This window comes from Salvelinus fontinalis, chromosome 18 (genome assembly GCF_029448725.1).
Source record: "Salvelinus fontinalis isolate EN_2023a chromosome 18, ASM2944872v1, whole genome shotgun sequence".
Classification (NCBI taxonomy): Eukaryota; Metazoa; Chordata; class Actinopteri; order Salmoniformes; family Salmonidae; genus Salvelinus; species Salvelinus fontinalis.
In genome coordinates, this window is record NC_074682.1 from 48,477,550 (window position 1) to 48,494,944 (window position 17,395).

General features: G+C 44.3%; 1 protein-coding gene across 10 annotated transcripts in view; it reads right to left on the bottom strand.

Annotated features, from left to right (window-relative positions):
* Window positions 1-3,590: 3,590 nt before the first annotated feature.
* LOC129815685 (ral GTPase-activating protein subunit beta-like) overlaps window positions 3,591-17,395 on the bottom strand; it is a 53,171-nt gene continuing 39,366 nt past the window's right edge. For 7 of the 10 annotated variants that reach the window (XM_055869709.1, XM_055869705.1, XM_055869703.1 and 4 more), the window contains 12 exons: window positions 14,576-14,763; window positions 14,058-14,161; window positions 13,125-13,280; window positions 11,614-11,823; window positions 10,945-11,103; window positions 10,405-10,576; window positions 10,137-10,259; window positions 9,278-9,414; window positions 8,798-8,903; window positions 8,392-8,470; window positions 6,598-6,746; window positions 3,591-6,411 (listed from right to left, as the gene is read on the bottom strand). In XM_055869709.1, coding sequence (XP_055725684.1) covers window positions 6,218-6,411; window positions 6,598-6,746; window positions 8,392-8,470; window positions 8,798-8,903; window positions 9,278-9,414; window positions 10,137-10,259; window positions 10,405-10,576; window positions 10,945-11,103; window positions 11,614-11,823; window positions 13,125-13,280; window positions 14,058-14,161; window positions 14,576-14,763 — 1,777 coding nt within the window. In that variant the 3' untranslated portion in view covers window positions 3,591-6,217. The remainder of the gene's footprint in view (window positions 6,412-6,597; window positions 6,747-8,391; window positions 8,471-8,797; window positions 8,904-9,277; window positions 9,415-10,136; window positions 10,260-10,404; window positions 10,577-10,944; window positions 11,104-11,613; window positions 11,824-13,124; window positions 13,281-14,057; window positions 14,162-14,575; window positions 14,764-17,395) is intronic. The other 3 variants (XM_055869704.1, XM_055869711.1, XM_055869712.1) reach the window with 1 other exon arrangement.

Here is a 17,395-nt window from a genome sequence, read left to right on the forward strand (position 1 = left end):
ATCCACAAGAATCACTGTGAAAGAATTGCAGGCCTTGGTGGCGTCTTGGGGTCACCAGGTTTCAAAAAGCACCATCAGACGCCATCTCCACAACCACAGGCTCTTTGGAAGGGTTGCCAGAAGAAAGCCCTTAATGACCCCAAGACAGACACAAGCGTTTGGAGTTTGCCAAATGTCATTTAAATTATGATTGGAAGAAGGTGCTCTGGTTAGATGAGACCAAAATTGAACGTTTTGGTCAGATACAGCACCGGCATGTTTGGCGTCGAAACAGAGATGCATACAAGGAGAAGCACCTCATACCCACGGTGAAATATGGAGGGGGGTCAGTGATGTTTTGGGGCTGTTTTAATTCCAGAGGTCCAGAGGCACTGGTTAAGATTGATGGCATAATGAATTCCACCAAGTACCAGGCAATTTTGGCTGACAATCTGGTTGCCTCTACCAGAAGGCTGTAACTTGGCCGTATGTGGACTTTCCAACAAGACAATGACCCTAAACATACCTCAAAATCCACACAGAAATGGTTCTGTGACAACAAAATCAATGTTCTGCCATGGCCATATCAGTCGCCGGACCTCCATCCAATCGAAAACCTGTGGGCTGAGTTGAAGAGGGCAGTTGATAAGCACAAACCCAAGAATGTGAAGGATCTTGAAAGTATCTGCATAGAGGAATGGTCCAAAATCCCTCCAAATGTGTTCCTTAACCTTGTCAAACATTACAAGAAAAGACCATGCTGTTATCCTTGCCAGAGGTGGTTGCACTAAGTACTAAATGAGGAGTGCCAATAATTATGAAACCTTGATTTTGGTGAAATGTATTTTGTATTAAATAATTGTATGATTTTGGTGGGTTTCATTGAAACAATAAAGTGCAGTATTTCTCACAAGTTGATATTTTGAGTTTATCTCTATAATTACATTGTTTATATTATTTTAAGTATTGTTTGTGCATTGCCAGTCAGGGGTGCAAGTCATTTTTGGAGCCCACTGTAATTGGTAAAAATCCAAATAACCACAGATCTTTATTGTAAAGGTTTTAAACACTGTTCCCCATGCTTGTTCAATGAACCACAAACAATTAATGAACATGCACCTGTGGAACGGTCGTTAAGACACAAACAGCTTACAGACGGTAGGCAATTGAGGTCACAGTTATGAAAACTTAGGACAGTAAAGAGGCCTTTCTACTGACTGAAAAACACCAAAAGAAAGATGCCCAGGGTCCCTGCTCATCTGCGTGAACGTACCTTAGGCATGCTGCAAGGAGGCATGAGGACTGCAGATGTAGCCAGGGCAATAAACTGGTACATCCGAACATCACACCTGCGGGACAGGTACAGGATGGCAACAACTGCCCGAGTTACACCAGGAATGCACAATCCTTCCATCAGTGCTCAGACTGTCTGCAATAGGCTGAGAGAGGCTGGACTGAGGGCTTGTAGGCCTGTTGTAAGACAGGTCCTCACCAGACATCACCGGCAACGTTGCCTATGGGCACAAACCCACCGTCGCTGGACCAGACAGGACTGGCAAAAAGTGCTCTTCACTGATGAGTCACGGTTTTGTCTCACCAGGGGTGATGGTCAGATTCGCGTTTATCGTCGAAGGAATGAGCGTTACACCGAGGCCTGTACTCTGGAGCGGGATCGATTTGGAGGTGGAGGGTCCGTCATGGTCTGGGGCGGTGTGTCACAGCATCATCGGACTGAGCTTGTTGTCATTGCAGGCAATCTCAACACTGTGCGTTACAGGGAAGACATCCTCCTTCCTCATGTGATACCCTTCCTGCAGGCTCATTCTGGCATGACCCTCCAGCATGACAATGCACACCAGCCATACTGCTCGTTCTGTACGTGATTTCCTGCAAGACAGGAATGTCAGTGATCTGCCATGGCCAGCGAAGAGCCCGGATCTCAATCCCATTGAGCACGTCTGGGACCTGCTGGATCGGAGGGTGAGGGCTAGGAACATTCCCCCCAGAAATGTCCAGGGAACTTGCAGGTGCCTTGGTGGAAGAGTGGGGTAACATCTCACAGCAAGAACTGCCAAATCTGGTGCAGTCCATGAGGATGAGATGCACTGCAGTACTTAATGCAGCTGGTGGCCACACCAGATACTGACTGTTACTTTTGATTTTCACCTTCCCTTTGTTCAGGGACACATTATTCTATTTCTGTTAGTCACGTCTGTGGAACTTGTTCAGTTTATGTCTCAGTTGTTGAATCTTATGTTCATACAAATATTTACACGTTAAGTTTGCTGAAAATAAACGCAGTTGACAATGAGAGGAGGTTTCTTTTTTTGGTGAGTTTATTTTTCTGTGAGACCTTGCCATTCCTAATCCAGCAGTTTCACAAAGTTAGCCTAATAAGACACACACATACACATTTGTACCCATGCCGCACACCTGCACCACACACCTTCCCCACACACACAGTGACCCTGGTTGATAGTGCTTAACCCACATTGATCCTGTATTTGGATTTCAATCTGGATTTGGAGGTAAAGACTTGAATAATCAAGTCTTCAGGTGGTTTTGTTCAATACCTAAGTTGATCCTGAAAAGTAGGCGGGGGGGGGGGGGGGGGGTCTCTGAAGAACTGCAAAGATTAGTACAGTACTGAATATGGCAGTTATTGAGAGCCTTTTCAGATACAGTAAATAAACCAGGAATGTAGTTATGTGAAGGTTACCAGCTTAGTCACACCAATTTTAGGTGCCATGAGCTGCTGTGTGTGTGAATTAACACTTGAGCTGCATAGGGCTGTGTGAAGGCCACAGGGACCACTTTAAAACATGGAGAAGAGGAACATATGCTTTGGGTGCGTTGTTTGGAGGACAACGTAGTGGCCCGTTGTTTAGATACAGTGCAGTTATGGTGTTAACCATCGAGTCTTCATTGATTTTTTTTTTTATATGGAAAACACCTTGTCACCCTAGAATACATATATAAATCAAAAGTATTTATAAAGCTCTTTTTTCATTGGCAGATGTCACACAGTCCTCCAGTCACACAGATAGATGGGGCTCCAAGGTAATGTTTCCACTATGTACAGTTCTAGGATCAGCTTCTAGCATCACTTAACCATTAGTAGGGAAAATGCTAAACTGACCCAGGAACAGTGTGCTGGGGCACCCCCACCCTACTCCGATATGGCGGTCGTCTTTGAACACTGGTTTACAATTCCAATCAATATTTTAAATGGGATGTGTCCAATGGAAACAGATTAATGCATCTATTCCATCTGGCCCATGGACCTTTATTGGCCTGCTGATATGAGAAAATAAAGTTACAGCACCATTAATGTTTTACTATAAATCTACTGTAATTCTATTTGTATGGGTGTCGACTACCCGTCATGGTGTGTCCGTTCAGGGAAAGGTAAAACATTTGTTTAAGGATGATCGGTCCATTCTCAGAATGAGGCCACAGAGACATATGAAATCATATGCATTCATCATTGTCCGTGTTTCAGCTCATCGAAAGTTCAGATTATTTACATTTCTTACATACATAAGTGTCAGAAACGGACAGTTTTAACTGCACCTAATTGTGTAAGAGAACCACACAGCATAAACATGACAATAAGTGAATCAAAATCTTTATTCGTTACATTGTGTTACATTCAATATCCAATGAGTTTGTTTTTGACACGCATATAATAAGACTAATACAAACAAGCAGATTTTGTGCCTTTCCTAACTGAGGGGCAGATGAGCGAAAAATACTTCACACCCTCAGTATGTACACATCTTCCAACAAGTTGATACCTACAGCATTTATAGAATAAATGAGTGGTCTCTGAGGAACGAGATAAAAATCGAGTTCAGTTTATGTGGCACCATCGAGATTGTAGAATATTTGCAGAGCACAATGGCAGGCTAAAGTATCAATTCATTTGAGAATTTAAAATCATTGAGGCCATTTGAAAAATCAGCAATAGGTTGGACATTCCATATTCAAAACAGGTAACACTAGTAAATTGACAGCAAAAGTCATGCCTGAAGTGACATTTTACTGGCCTGGTTGCAGATCAGGTTGTGCTGGAAAGCAAACTCTTGAAGTTGCTAACAACCCTAGGAGTTGGCTATACAGCACAAACAGATCTGGGACCAGACTAACATTTTACTGCATTATTGATCCTCAAACACAGGACTTGTCAATTGCCAATAAGCAAGTAACCTGAAATGACAGTAATAATATTCTGGAGAAACATAAATAACTCAAGTGAGCCTTTAGCTTCCCCAGATACAGTAAGGTTTCAATAGTTTTTGGTACAATTCATCTTTTCCTTAACAGTCAAGAAAGTGGAAATCATTCCAAAAAGAAACACAAAATTAGCAATCTATGGAACGAAAGTGGAGAAAATCTTATTTCCTGAAAATATAAACGGCTTGGGTGGATCACCACGGAAAATATCATGCAAAAGAAATATAGTTCCGGATTATTTTCCATATTGTAAAAAATAATAATAATAACGTATAACATCTGTGTTTTAGACAGATCCAGCAACATACACGTGGGGTATGAACAGGACGCCAGTTGTAGCCATCCAAACCGTTAATAGATCATTTTTTAAATGACTACATAAATCTACTGTGTTTCAGCCCTGTTATGTTGTCGGGAATAAAATCAAGCACAAATAAAGACAGTAATTGGTGAAAAAAAAAGAGAAGTACAACCTCTGCCACTACACACTAGTGATTTAATGCTCTGAATGTGGTTTTAGGCTGGACATAAAACCACAATATTATGGACACAACATGGCGGTATGTATCAGGTTCTCTAGTCTGTGATGTCACATCTGGAATGGGATGTTAAACACAGTACTCATGACAAATCATTTTTTAAATCACCGAAGACGATCATTTTTCCAACTGTAACTATCAAAGTGTAACTCACCCTTAATATAACCAATCAATATGTATTTTTATCTCTTTTAATTGATATGGAAAGAAACAAGCCAAGTGATAGATTGTTTTTTTATCCATACCAAAAAAAACATATTTCCTGAAGTCTACCATCAGATCCAGTGAATGTGAAATGCCACAGGTTTAAAAGTGAATAATGCCTAAAACGAGGTCAGTTGGTTGGGAGTGCATTGAGTACAAGGACCACGGTCGCATTCATTAGGGCACATCGTAGCAAAACACTGTACAACGGAAAACAAAACAAACGTTTCTCATTGGACTGATTGGAAGTTCTGGTTGTCCCTCCCTTTTCATTCAGTTCATTTAGTTAGCCTGTTTTGTAGCTTATGAACACAACCCAGATGCCGATGAGTATAAAAAGGCTCAATCTACCTGAGATTTTAAGTAAAAGTACATTTCCAGACTCTCGCTAACTGGCACAAGTGTGCATGTGGGAAGAGAAAACCAAAATCACTAGGTAAGTCAAAAATGACCATTGACTGAAGTGAGATTTGAGTTTTGTTAATAAAACATGTAAATGTCCTTTTTTAGATAAAAGTACATTTTTCTGATGTTTTGAACGGTCTATTTCGCTCTAGACCAACATAACAACAACAAAAAACACGACGTTAGATATGGTAAAATGCAAAGACCAATGCGTTTCATAGAAAAGCAAACAGAAGAATTGGACTTGAAAAACCACAGTGATACGGCTGTGGGAACTAGTAACAGCCATAGAGTGGAAGCCATTTTGAGTGCCGACGGCAATCTCTTCGCCACGTCACAAGTCTAAAGTCACTCAGTATGTTCCCTCTGCTGACAGTCTGAAGCCTCGCAGCCAGGTGAGGTGAGTGCCACAACCACAACCCATCAAAGAGTCCTACAAGTTGTCGTGAGTCTAGCAGTGGAGGCTGCTGAGGGGAGGACGGCTCACAATAATGGCTGAAACGGTGCAAATGGAATGGCTTCAAACACCTGGAAACTATGCGTTTGATATTTTTGATACCATTCCAGCTATTCCGCTCGTCATTAACACGAGCCCGTCCTCCCCAATTAAGGTGCCACCAACCTCCTGTGAAGTCTAGATAGAAATACAGTAAGTGGCAAATGAGCAGTGTTGTGGCGCGGTGAGTCAGCATAGAAATAAAAATAAATTGTCGACCTCAAGTTGAATCGCAACTTGCTGATAATATACATAACAAAATAAAACATATTTGTTATATAGAATCTAGCAGTCCTTGTGTCAGTCTCTCTCTGTGTGGGGGAGTGAGGTGAAAGGTCAAAGTTCACCGGGGGTGGGTTCACGGGTTGAGGCTGCGCTCCTCTACCTCCTGGAAGAGGGCGGTGTAGAACTCGGGCTCCAGCTGCTTGTTGCGGTAGCGGTTTACCACCTCAGCGATCTTCTGTTTCCGACGCACGTGCGGCGGGTTGTACGAGTCACTCTCCAGCCGCTTCCGCCGGCACGCGTTGATCACCGTCTGTCTCACCAGGAACCCTTAGAGGAGAAAGAGAGGACCAATGGCTCAGCACTTTGGATCTAGGTCGAGTGACTCACACACACATTTGGCTGGTGTGAAGAAGACCGACACACAGTGCCACGAGTCATCGTGATGGCTAACACACACACAAGCACACACACATGCACCCCATCACTTCCACACTTTTTCTCTCTCTCTCTCACCTAGTGACCTTCTGCTGACCACCATGCCGTCCACCAGGGGGACGACCATGCTGAACTTGCCCAGGGCCCCGTGCAGGCGGATCCGGAACAGGCCAGTCCTCAGAGGGTGGATGAAGATCACCTGCACATCCTGACCTGATGATGTGGGCCTGAAAGGAGGAAAGAGGAGGGGAGGGTTGGACATGCAGAGAGAGAAGAGAGAGAAGAGAAAGAGAGAGAGAGACAGATAGGAAGAGGAGGGAGAGCAGAAACGTGGAAGTAGAACAGAGCAGATATGAGACGCTGTCTCCGCTGCAGAGGAGCTATGAGCACCTCTTACCATTCTGCTTTATGGAGGTCCGCCACCATCCTGCTGGCCTGGCTTTGTTCCTGTAATGTCTGGCCCATCCATCATCCAGCTGACCTGGCTTTGTGACTAATGTCTCTGTTGAGATACCATCCAGCTGGCCTGGCTTTGTTCCTGTACTGTCGCTAGTTCAACCGTGCATTGCCTTGCTCCTGTATTGTGTTCTATATGCTGCCCTGGCAAGACCTAGTCCAGGCCTCTGACCTACACTGCTTTGTCTCCTCAGCTAAATGAACATCACGGATAATCATACAGCCGGAAATAACTTTTGGATATCAGAGCGGCGGTAACTCAACAGCCATACGACCAGGAATACAACTTTCCCGAATTGGATCCTCAATCATCACGTTTGCAGAAGACACGAAAGTAGTAGGCTTGATTACCAACAACTACGAGACAGCCTACAGGGAGGTGGTGAGGAAAATAACCTCACTCTCAACAAAAGGAAGGAGCTGATCGTGGACTTCAGGAAATAGCAGAGGGAGCACAGCACGTCCCATATCAACATCGACGAACCCACAGTGGAGAAGGTGGAAAGCTTCAAGTTCCTCTGCGTATACATCACTGAGAATCTGAAATGAGGAGGCTGAAGAAACTCAGCTCGGACCCTAAGCCCCTTACAAATTTGACAGATGCACAATTGAGAGCATCCTGTCAGGCTGTATATCACCGCCTGGTATGGCAACTGCACCGCCTACAACCGCAGGGCTCTCCAGAGGGTGGTGCAGTCTGACCAAAGCATCACTGGGGATCACCGGCTTCTATCTCAAGGCCATCAGACTGTTAAAAAGCCATCACAAGCCGGCTACCACACGGTTACTCAACCCGGCACCTGAAAGTCTTCTGCACTATATACATAGAATAACTAGCCACTTTAATAATGGAACACTAGTCACTTTAATAATGATACATACTGTAAACATACTGCTTTACTCATCTCATGTATTTACTGTATTCTATTCTACTGTATTTTAGTCAATACCACTTCGATGTTGCTTGTCGTAATATTTACATATTTCATATTTCTTAAATTAAGAGTGTACTTTACCCTTCGAGCCACACTGATCTTGCGGGCTCACGTGAGACATTTATATATATATATATGACTGGAGTAAAAGACAACTGTCTGGTCTTGGTGGTGGCATACTCTGAGCTTCTACCTGGCAAGTCAGAAGAGGATAGGGCTCCTTTAGGAGGTCTATTGAACTCTTTTCTAGGAGTTTTTCCTTGTCACCTTCGCTTGCTCTTTTGAGGGTTTAATCACCCATTTATAGTGAACCCTTAGGTCCAAGTTCCCAGACGCCTTGACTAAAATGCATGCTTAGAGGAGAATCTCCATTTAAAAAGTGTCATGTTTTATTATGTATTAGTATTGATAGATAGGGAGTGATTTGAGACATGCTGTCAGTGTTGACTAGTGATGGATAGGGAGCCGGCAGTGCAGTAACCTTGTGGATGTGCTACTGTTGGCCGTGGTCTCCACTCCAGTGCTCGTCTCTACCAGCAGGTCAGCCAGAGGAAAGTTATCTACAACACAGGAATTCGACATACATCGCAGTTCAAACTTTTAGTTGCACACAATTTATTAAGGTGCACTGAAATCAGTCATTACAGAAATATGAAGACATTCCTCCAGAAAAATAAACATTTAACAACTCGTTAAGAGTTGTATCTGATAGTAAAACGTCTGTAAGGAATAAATGAGAGTTTCTAGAGATCTGATATACTGTTTCTACCAATAGTACAAATATTTCATGACTAGATAAGAGTTTAGTTCCTCTGGATTTCATAAAGAACCAAAATGGCAGCAAAAAGAGGCCAGTTTCAGCGTGAAGCAGCAGGAAGGTAGCCTACCGATATCGTCGTAGCGCTCCACCCAGACCACCAGTACTTTGGTCTCGGGGCCCATTGGAGGGATGGTCCTGCCAGGAGGCATCTTCCTAGACTTCACCGTGGGACTCTAAGGGACAGACAATAGTGGAAATCACGTGAACAAGCTAGAACAAAGAAAACTACAGGCTAAATTCCTCAAAGCAGCTTTAAGGCCTCAACACAGTTGTATTTAAACCTTTGCATAGCGATCACCATTCTCTAACCACAGCCATGTAAGTCTCGAGTCAGGCAAGAATAAAAACCAGAAGTGCTTTAGCCCTCCAGACATGAATTGAACATTCCCGGGGTAGGATTTGGGTTTAGGTGGGATTTGGCCACTGATCAGGTCAGTCTGTCTGAGGAAAATAATACTAGTATACTGTTCACACGTAGACACTGGTATGGTGCTGGAGAGACCGCTAACGATGTTAAAGTGCTCTAATAGTCTGCGGTGTGTCTTACCCTCTGCCTAGGTGCCACGTTGTCAGAGTGGTTGGGGAAGAGGTCCAGTGTGAGGTTGGACTGTTTCAGCAGGCTGGGCAGCAGGTCCATCTGAGAGTCTGGCTCTCCCGTAGGGAAACTGTTCTCTGACGACTCCGCTACAGAAACACAAAGACAAGTCTGCATCCCAAACTGCACCCACTCCAGGCCACTCCTCAACATCTATAACTAGTAGAAATGATAAAATAACCTATATTTTTTTCAAAATAACCTATATTCTTTCCTGGCCTGCAAATTGCTTTTGACAAACAAATCAGCCCAAAAAGAAATCTGTGCAGCACTCTGCTGAATTTTGAAATCACGATGTGGCCCGCCTCGAGACAAGATGATGCCCACTATGTAATGCAAGTTCCATAGCGTTTCTTATTAGACAGGTTCAGGTAGTCCCTCCGTGTATTAGTATGTTCTCGCTGTTAAGTGCCTAATAAATACCACCCTGCTTAATGGCTACCTAATAAATACCACCCTGCTTAATGGCTACCTAATAAATACCACCCTGCTTAATGGCTACCTAATACAATTAAAATGCTCCACAACACTATCTAATATAATTACAACGCTCTAGAAAAGAAAGAAGATTTGTAGAACAAATTAGGGGAAATCCATAGACACACAGTGGGGATTTCCTTACGGAGAACAGCGGCTTTGGGATCCATGGCAAACAAAGAGAAAGAGATGAGGAGAGAATAGAAGAAGGGAAGGCTTAAAAAGAGAGATGAAGAATGTACTGTAGAGAAAATAAGACAGGAGGATTGGAAACTGGGATGAGGAGTGAGAGAAAAGTAATGAGAAGTGAAGATGGGAGAGGGAGGAGGCCCACCGGAGGACTCTGTGAGCGATGGAACGACGAAGGCAATTTCGGTCAAGGCGTCTGCATAGTACAGCACCCACTTCTCTCCGTTGAACACGCCCCCACCCGTGTCTCCCAGGGTGACCATGTCATCTGTGGGGACAGAGAACAACTTCCTTACTACTGTAAAAAAATTATAACAATAGAAAAATATATTAATAATGATTTAGCACGACAATGTGAAAAAAGTATAGAAGCCCTTGGGGGTAGGGCTGGTTGGGTGGGGTCTCCCTCCCACCTGGTGGGTTGCTGTCTACATTATTGCTGTTGTTCTTGTTGATGGACCAGCTGGTGTAGACACTGCCTGTCCAGCCCGGGTGCTGTCCCACCTCCACGGGCCAGCCCAGCGACAGCAGGAACTCCAGGAAGTGGTGCTGCACGTTGGAGCTAGACTCCACGTTCCTCAGGATCTGGTATGGGACAGAGTGATAGAGACAGACAGAAATGGAAATTAACGGTCAAGTCTTGTCTATAACTTATTTTACAGGGTCCAAAACTATTTTTAACTGTTAAAGAAAAGCGTATTCTCCTCAAGACAGATTTTTTCCCCTTCACTTTACAAAAACAACCAACTCAGCAGACAGACCCCCATCTTGACATATTCATATTTCTACACACTTGGCAAAACCAACAGATAATAAAATACCTGATATGAACTGGATAATATTAGGGAGAATTTTGCTTCAGCCTCTCTGTAATATCAGTGACAAATTCAGATAGTAACTCCCCTTTAAACCTGTTGATTTCCCCCACCCCTTTAACCCTGTTGACCAGTCACCTCCTGGCTGCTCTTCTGGCCAGCCTTCATGTAGAAGAGGAAGACTGTGTCACAGGGCCGGCAGGGCAGCAGGTCCAGGTAGCTCATGTCATCAAAGAAGCCCGGCAACCCAGAGTCCAGTGCAATCAGGTGGGGAGGTAGGCGACTGTTGCCGGGCTCCTGGAGGGCAGGAAACAAAGTTAAATGTGATTGGCTGGTTTAATCAGCAGATTTAAGGGCCAGTTTAACTGCTGTATTAGTTTGACTATATTTTGCTACCAAATGATAACCCATGTCATCAAATGATCTATTCAGGGTTTCAACTTAATTACATCTTGCAGGGTTGATTGCATGCTTTCCTGCTAATACTTTCAAGGATCCTTAGTCACTGATCTAACAGGATTGGATAGGTGAAAGCAAAGGGTTCCATTACATGCATGTCACGTACCTTTTCTGTTTCAATCCCTTCAAAACCGACCCATTTTTTCCTCTCCCCTTCCTTGACTTGTTCCCCACCACTCCTCCCCTCTCCCATCACTCCTCCCTCTCCTTTCCTCTCCCCCTCCTCCCTTACCTTGTTCCCCTCCACCCCTCTCCTCCCTCCCTCGCCTTGTTCTCCTCCACTCTTCCCCTCCTCCCTCTCCTTTCCTACCCCTCAACCCCTCTCCCTTCCTTCTCTTCCCACAGTACCTTGAGAGCCTCCAGCGACAGGAAGCCAAAGTGCGACAGGAAAAGGCGGGCGGTCTGGAAATCTTGAGAGGGCGGTGGGGGCTTGCACTCCGTCAGCGGGTCTGGGAAGCTCTTGTTGCACCAGCGCTCCTCGCTGCTGTGCTCCAGTGTTGTTTCATACTCAGTCTGCTTGGCCATCACACCACACAGCTTGTTGTGCTGTATCGCCAGCTGAGAAGGAAAGAGAGAGAGGGCAGAGAGAGAGAGAGAGAGAGAGGGGGGGGGAAGAGAGGGGGCAGGATGATGTTGCCCATTGACATTGGAGAAGGTCAGTTTTGTTTATGTGTTTCCTATCAAAATGGTGGTTAGGAGAGGGTAAGCACTGATCCAAGATCTGTCAAAGGACATGTGATCTGCCTGGAGTGGGATCCTGTGGCGTAGTTCATTCTGAACAAGAACTGTGGTGGATGAATCAGAATTAGTTGGGTAACATAAGTAATTAAGATGTCATATCTGCATAATATTCTTATGTGATATACTTTTTATTAGAATGTATTTCTAATAGAATGTATTTCTTGGCTATAAAAGATCTTTGTACTTTTCTGTTGTCACTTTCAATGGTTCATTAGAGATGGCGCATCATTGAAAGTCAAATGCTATTTCAAAGCTCTTATTATTAAAGATGTAGTTTAAGTATAACTGACTGGTGTGTGAAGTTTGTAACTCTCCTCATTTGGTAAAGCAGAAATATGCCACCACAGAACTTATTGTAGCAGTAGAAAATAGTATTAGTCATGGTTGAAGGCCATACCATATAAGATCACTCCCAGGACAAATAAGGCATTTGAGTTGTGCTAGCGAGACCCATTGCATACATACATACACCCAATCACATCAAACCACACACATAAACACACACCCAATCCCCTCATCAAAACCACCCCTGAAACACCCATCACAAAACCCTCATACTCCCACAAAACCAATACAGTGCACACCCAATCCCGAGCCCCCAAACATAAACAATTCTAACATAAAAAACATTCTTTCCCAGCATGAATTATAGGTATTAGTGAAACATGTCCCGTTTGTGTGAGGACAACTCCCGCCCAGATCACTGTACTTCAGTGTTGTACGTGTCACGAAGAGTTCAGCCTGTCAATTGAGAAACATTGCATTCCACAAATCATTTTCAGATAGACACCGATTCATTGGAGGAGTTCACAGACAATAACAGTCTAAAGTCAGCCTACATTTCACATTTAAAGTTAGCCTACATTTTGTTCATCATTTATATGCTAGTTGTACAAAGTGCCCCATCTGGGCCATATTCATTAAGCTGACCTTGGATCCATTTTTTATTTATTCATTAATAACAGGGGGACCAGATCGTAGATACGCACCCGTTTTGAGGCGCTTTGTAAATACAGACCCTGGCTGATGAGAACACTACCTCTACTCTGCAATACAATCCTCATTAGGGCAATGGAGACAATTATTCTAACATGGACGGACAACCGATGATAACCTACCTCCTCATCTACAATATCGTGCAGGTCCGGAATGCTCAGGTCCGCTTTCACAAATGGAATTTTGTCCACTTCTTCAGGGAAGGGTCTGTGTTTGACGTTGAACCGGATGCCCACATCATTTTTGGGAGTGGGCCGGCTCTCTGGGACAAACACCTGCTACAGAGAGAAGAGAAAGGAGAGATGAGAGACTTCTTATGAGACACATACCCCTGAGAAAGGAGCTGGGAAGACTCAACAAGAAACATGAGCTGACATCTGAACATTTAGCATGGTTAAAAGCTCTACAATGAATATCAATGCCCTGACGCAGACATGTTTTCACCAAACAGGTCTGGGACCAACATCAGGAATCATTGTTTATTTTGAATGAGAATATTGCACTACTTGACATTACTAGTGTCTCATTAAAGCTATGTGAAAAAAGCTGCTTTATAACAATGGAGTTGCTAGTTAAATTAGATGTCAATGTAAACCTGGACACTAACAGAAATGTAGTGACCATATCACCATGATGAATCTAAAGGGTTATCTACCGTGTGTTACCTTGTGGCTGGCGCGGGCCTCCCTGGGCTGATGGAAGAGCTGCCTAATGAATCTAAAGGGTTATCTACCGTGTGTTACCTTGTGGCTGGCGCGGGCCTCCCTGGGCTGATGGAAGAGCTGCCTAATGAATCTAAAGGGTTATCTACCGTGTGTTACCTTGTGGCTGGCGTGGGCCTCCCTGGGCTGATGGAAGAGCTGCCTAATGAATCTAAAGGGTTATCTACCGTGTGTTACCTTGTGGCTGGCGCGGGCCTCCCTGGGCTGATGGAAGAGCTGCCTAATGAATCTAAAGGGTTATCTACCGTGTGTTACCTTGTGGCTGGCGCGGGCCTCCCTGGGCTGATGGAAGAGCTGCCTAATGAATCTAAAGGGTTATCTACCGTGTGTTACCTTGTGGCTGGCGCGGGCCTCCCTGGGCTGATGGAAGAGCTGCATGGTCCAGGCGTGCCTTCCGGACATCCCCCTGATCAACATGGTCACGGACGGACAGGGATCTGCTGACACACACACACACACACACACACACACACACACACACACACACACACACACACACACACACACACACAGGGCAACCAGGTCAAAAGGGTCTTTCTCACTCGACACCATGCGGAAGACAGACAAACTGGGGGGAGTGGGCTTTGTTTTATTGTTGCTAAAAGTTTTGGAAAAAAATTCCGTTGCATGCTCGAATGAAAACGACCCAAGACTATTCTTATTAGCTATCAGTCTGGTATCAGTGAACATGTTGAGGACTGATAACATGTGGGAGGATAACAGATAGCATGTTGAGGATAACTGACAGCATGTTGAGGATAACTGACAGCATGTTGAGGATAACTGACAGCATGTTGAGGATAACTGACAGCATGTTGAGGATAACTGACAGCATGTTGAGGATAACTGACTCTGTTCATTGCCCAGTGGCTGCTCCAGCATGGCCAGGATGACAGAGTTGTCCAGGACAAAGTAGCGGAAGTTCTTGTGACTGGTGGAGGTCAGCCTGGAGTACTTGATCAAGGTGTCCTCGTTCAGCAGGCTGCAGGGGGAGGCAGGGCCGCTAGGCGACGGGAACGCCCCCAGGACTTGCATTATACTGTCAGGGAGCGCAAAGAAAGGGTTTCCACTAGTTACCACAGCCACAAAGTAAAAATTTGCTAAATCATTCAAATGTAGAATACAAAAATGTGCTTTTTGGTCTTAATGTAAGGGTTAGGTGTAAGGTTAGCAGTGTGGTTAAGGTTAGGTTTAAAATCACATTAAGAAGAGAAACTGTAGAAATAGGCAAGGTTTAAGACTCTGTGGCTACTAGTGACTCCAGAGGTACAGTGCTGACAGGGAGAGTAAAGGGAGGATGAGGAGTGACTTCAGAGCTACTGGGGAGCGGACGACTCGTAATAGATGGCCAGAACGGAGCCAATAGAATGGCATCAAACACCTGGAAACCATGAGTTTAATGTATTTGATACTATTCCACGAATTCCGCTCCAGTCATTACCATGAGCCCATTCTCCCCAATGAAGGTGCCACCAACATCCTGTGTTCCAGAGGTACAGTGCATTGGAAAGATAGAAAGGATATACGAGGCAGAAATCCCCAATATAATACATTTCAAACACTGAATAAACATGTAAACCCTGAATAAAGTGGATTAGTCAACATTATATTTTGTAATTAGACAAATACTTCAGGTAAAATGGTTGCAAACAATTAAAAGCTACGGTCTGATTGGTATATACATTTTTGGACTTTTAAATGATTGATAGTCATTGATCGTGGGACAATACAACAAATAAATGCCTCGTGAGCTTAGTTCAACTCTTTTCGCTCAGCAGAACCCCAAAATTAAGGTTGTTTTACTCCATTGTTTGCCAACAATGTATTTGTAAAAGAACACGGTATAGCTTCTAAAACATCTTATTTTCTTCAGTCCCATCCTTCAGCTGCTTACCAAAACAAGTGGTAGGCTGACCGAATCCTTTAAAGAGAAAGAGAGAGACTAAACGGAGAAAAAGGTTTTAATTTTCCATGTCCTTATAACACCTCATAACCTTTGTTCTGTTACATCACACATAGTCCTTGGCGATGTTCTCAAAATGTTCCACTGATTACACCTGTTCCATGCATTGGTTCACCAAGACCAGTGTGTATATAAAGAAGGGGACTGAGCCCAATAGACTACATTAGTTCTGAAGAGGCATTGTTTCAGAATGAGGGATGCTGTCGCTCTGCTGGTGTTGCTGTTCTATCTGGGGAATGGAGAGAGTGGAGGGGTCAGAGAGAATGATATTACTCAACAGGGTCACAGTGAAGGGGGAGAGAGCAGGGAGAGTGATGTTGAACAGTTGACCAACGAGCCGGACGTCTGGACTGAGCTGAAGGAGCGGAGAGACATGGTGGTGGATCTGAGGAATACGGGGACCAGACTGACAGCCAGTGAGAGCCATGTGGAGGACCAGAGAGTGGAGCTGAGGGTCACTAATAATGAACTGCAGGCCTCTCGAGTGGCGCAGTGGTCTAAGGCTGTCCCACTAGAGATCCTGGTTCGGGTCCAGGCTCTATCGCAGCCGGCCTCAACCGGAAGACCCATGTGGCGGCGCACAATTGGCCCAGCATCGTCCGGGTTAGGGGAGGGTTTGGCCGGCAGTGAGGTCCTTGTCCCATCGCGCACTAGCGACTCCTGTGGCGGGCCGGGCGCAATGCACACTGACACAGTCGCCAGTTGTATGGTGTTTCCTCTGACACATTGGTGCGTCTGGCTTCCAGGTTAAGTGGGCATTGTGTCAAGAAGCAGTGCAGGGTTGAGTTTCGGAGGACGCACGGCTCTCGACCTTCGCCTCTCCCGAATCTGTACGGGAGTTGCAGCGATGGGACAAGATTGTAAACTACCAATTGGATACCACGAAATTGGGGAGAAAGGGTTAACGACTAAAATTATTCTAAAAAAAAATATTAAAAAAAAGAATCTACATGAACTGCAGTTCCACAAGAACAAGGTGGAGGAACTGGATAGAGAGAACACAGGTATAGTGAGGCAGCTACGTCCGATGACTTTAGTATTGTGATTTAAGATTAGGAAAACAGCGGTGTGTTGAATAGATGAAAACTGTTTAGTTCTGGAGGCCAGAGTGACAGCAAGGTGGAGGAACTGAAGAGACACAATGCATGTATGAACAACACCTTGTAAAGCCTTTTAATCTATGAACTAGATTTTAACATCTAAATTCTATTGGTGATTAATATATTGTGATAGTAGTAATCGATGTCACTAATACTAGGTAGGCCCAGAGGCAGTGGGTAAGCCTATGTAAATGTGTTGTGACTAGAATTATTTTATGATTTTAAATTTCCCCAATGTAGCATTAGGATCAATATGGTTCTGTATCTTTCAGCCTTAGGGGTAAGGTGTATAATCAATCAATCTGGTGTATAATGTGAAGGTACAGTGCATTTGGGAAGTATTTAGACCCCTTGACTTTTCCACATTTTGTTACGTTACAGCCTTATTCTAAAATGTATTAGCATTTTTTCCGCCCATCAATTTACACACAACACCCCATAATGACAAAACAGAAATACCTTATTCAGACCCTTTGCTATGAGACTCGAAATTGAGCAATCGGGGTAGAAGGTCATTGGTCAGGGAGGTGACCAAGAACCCGATGGTCACTCTGACAGAGCTCCAGAGTTCCTCTGTGGAGATGGGAGAACCTTCCAGAAGGACAACC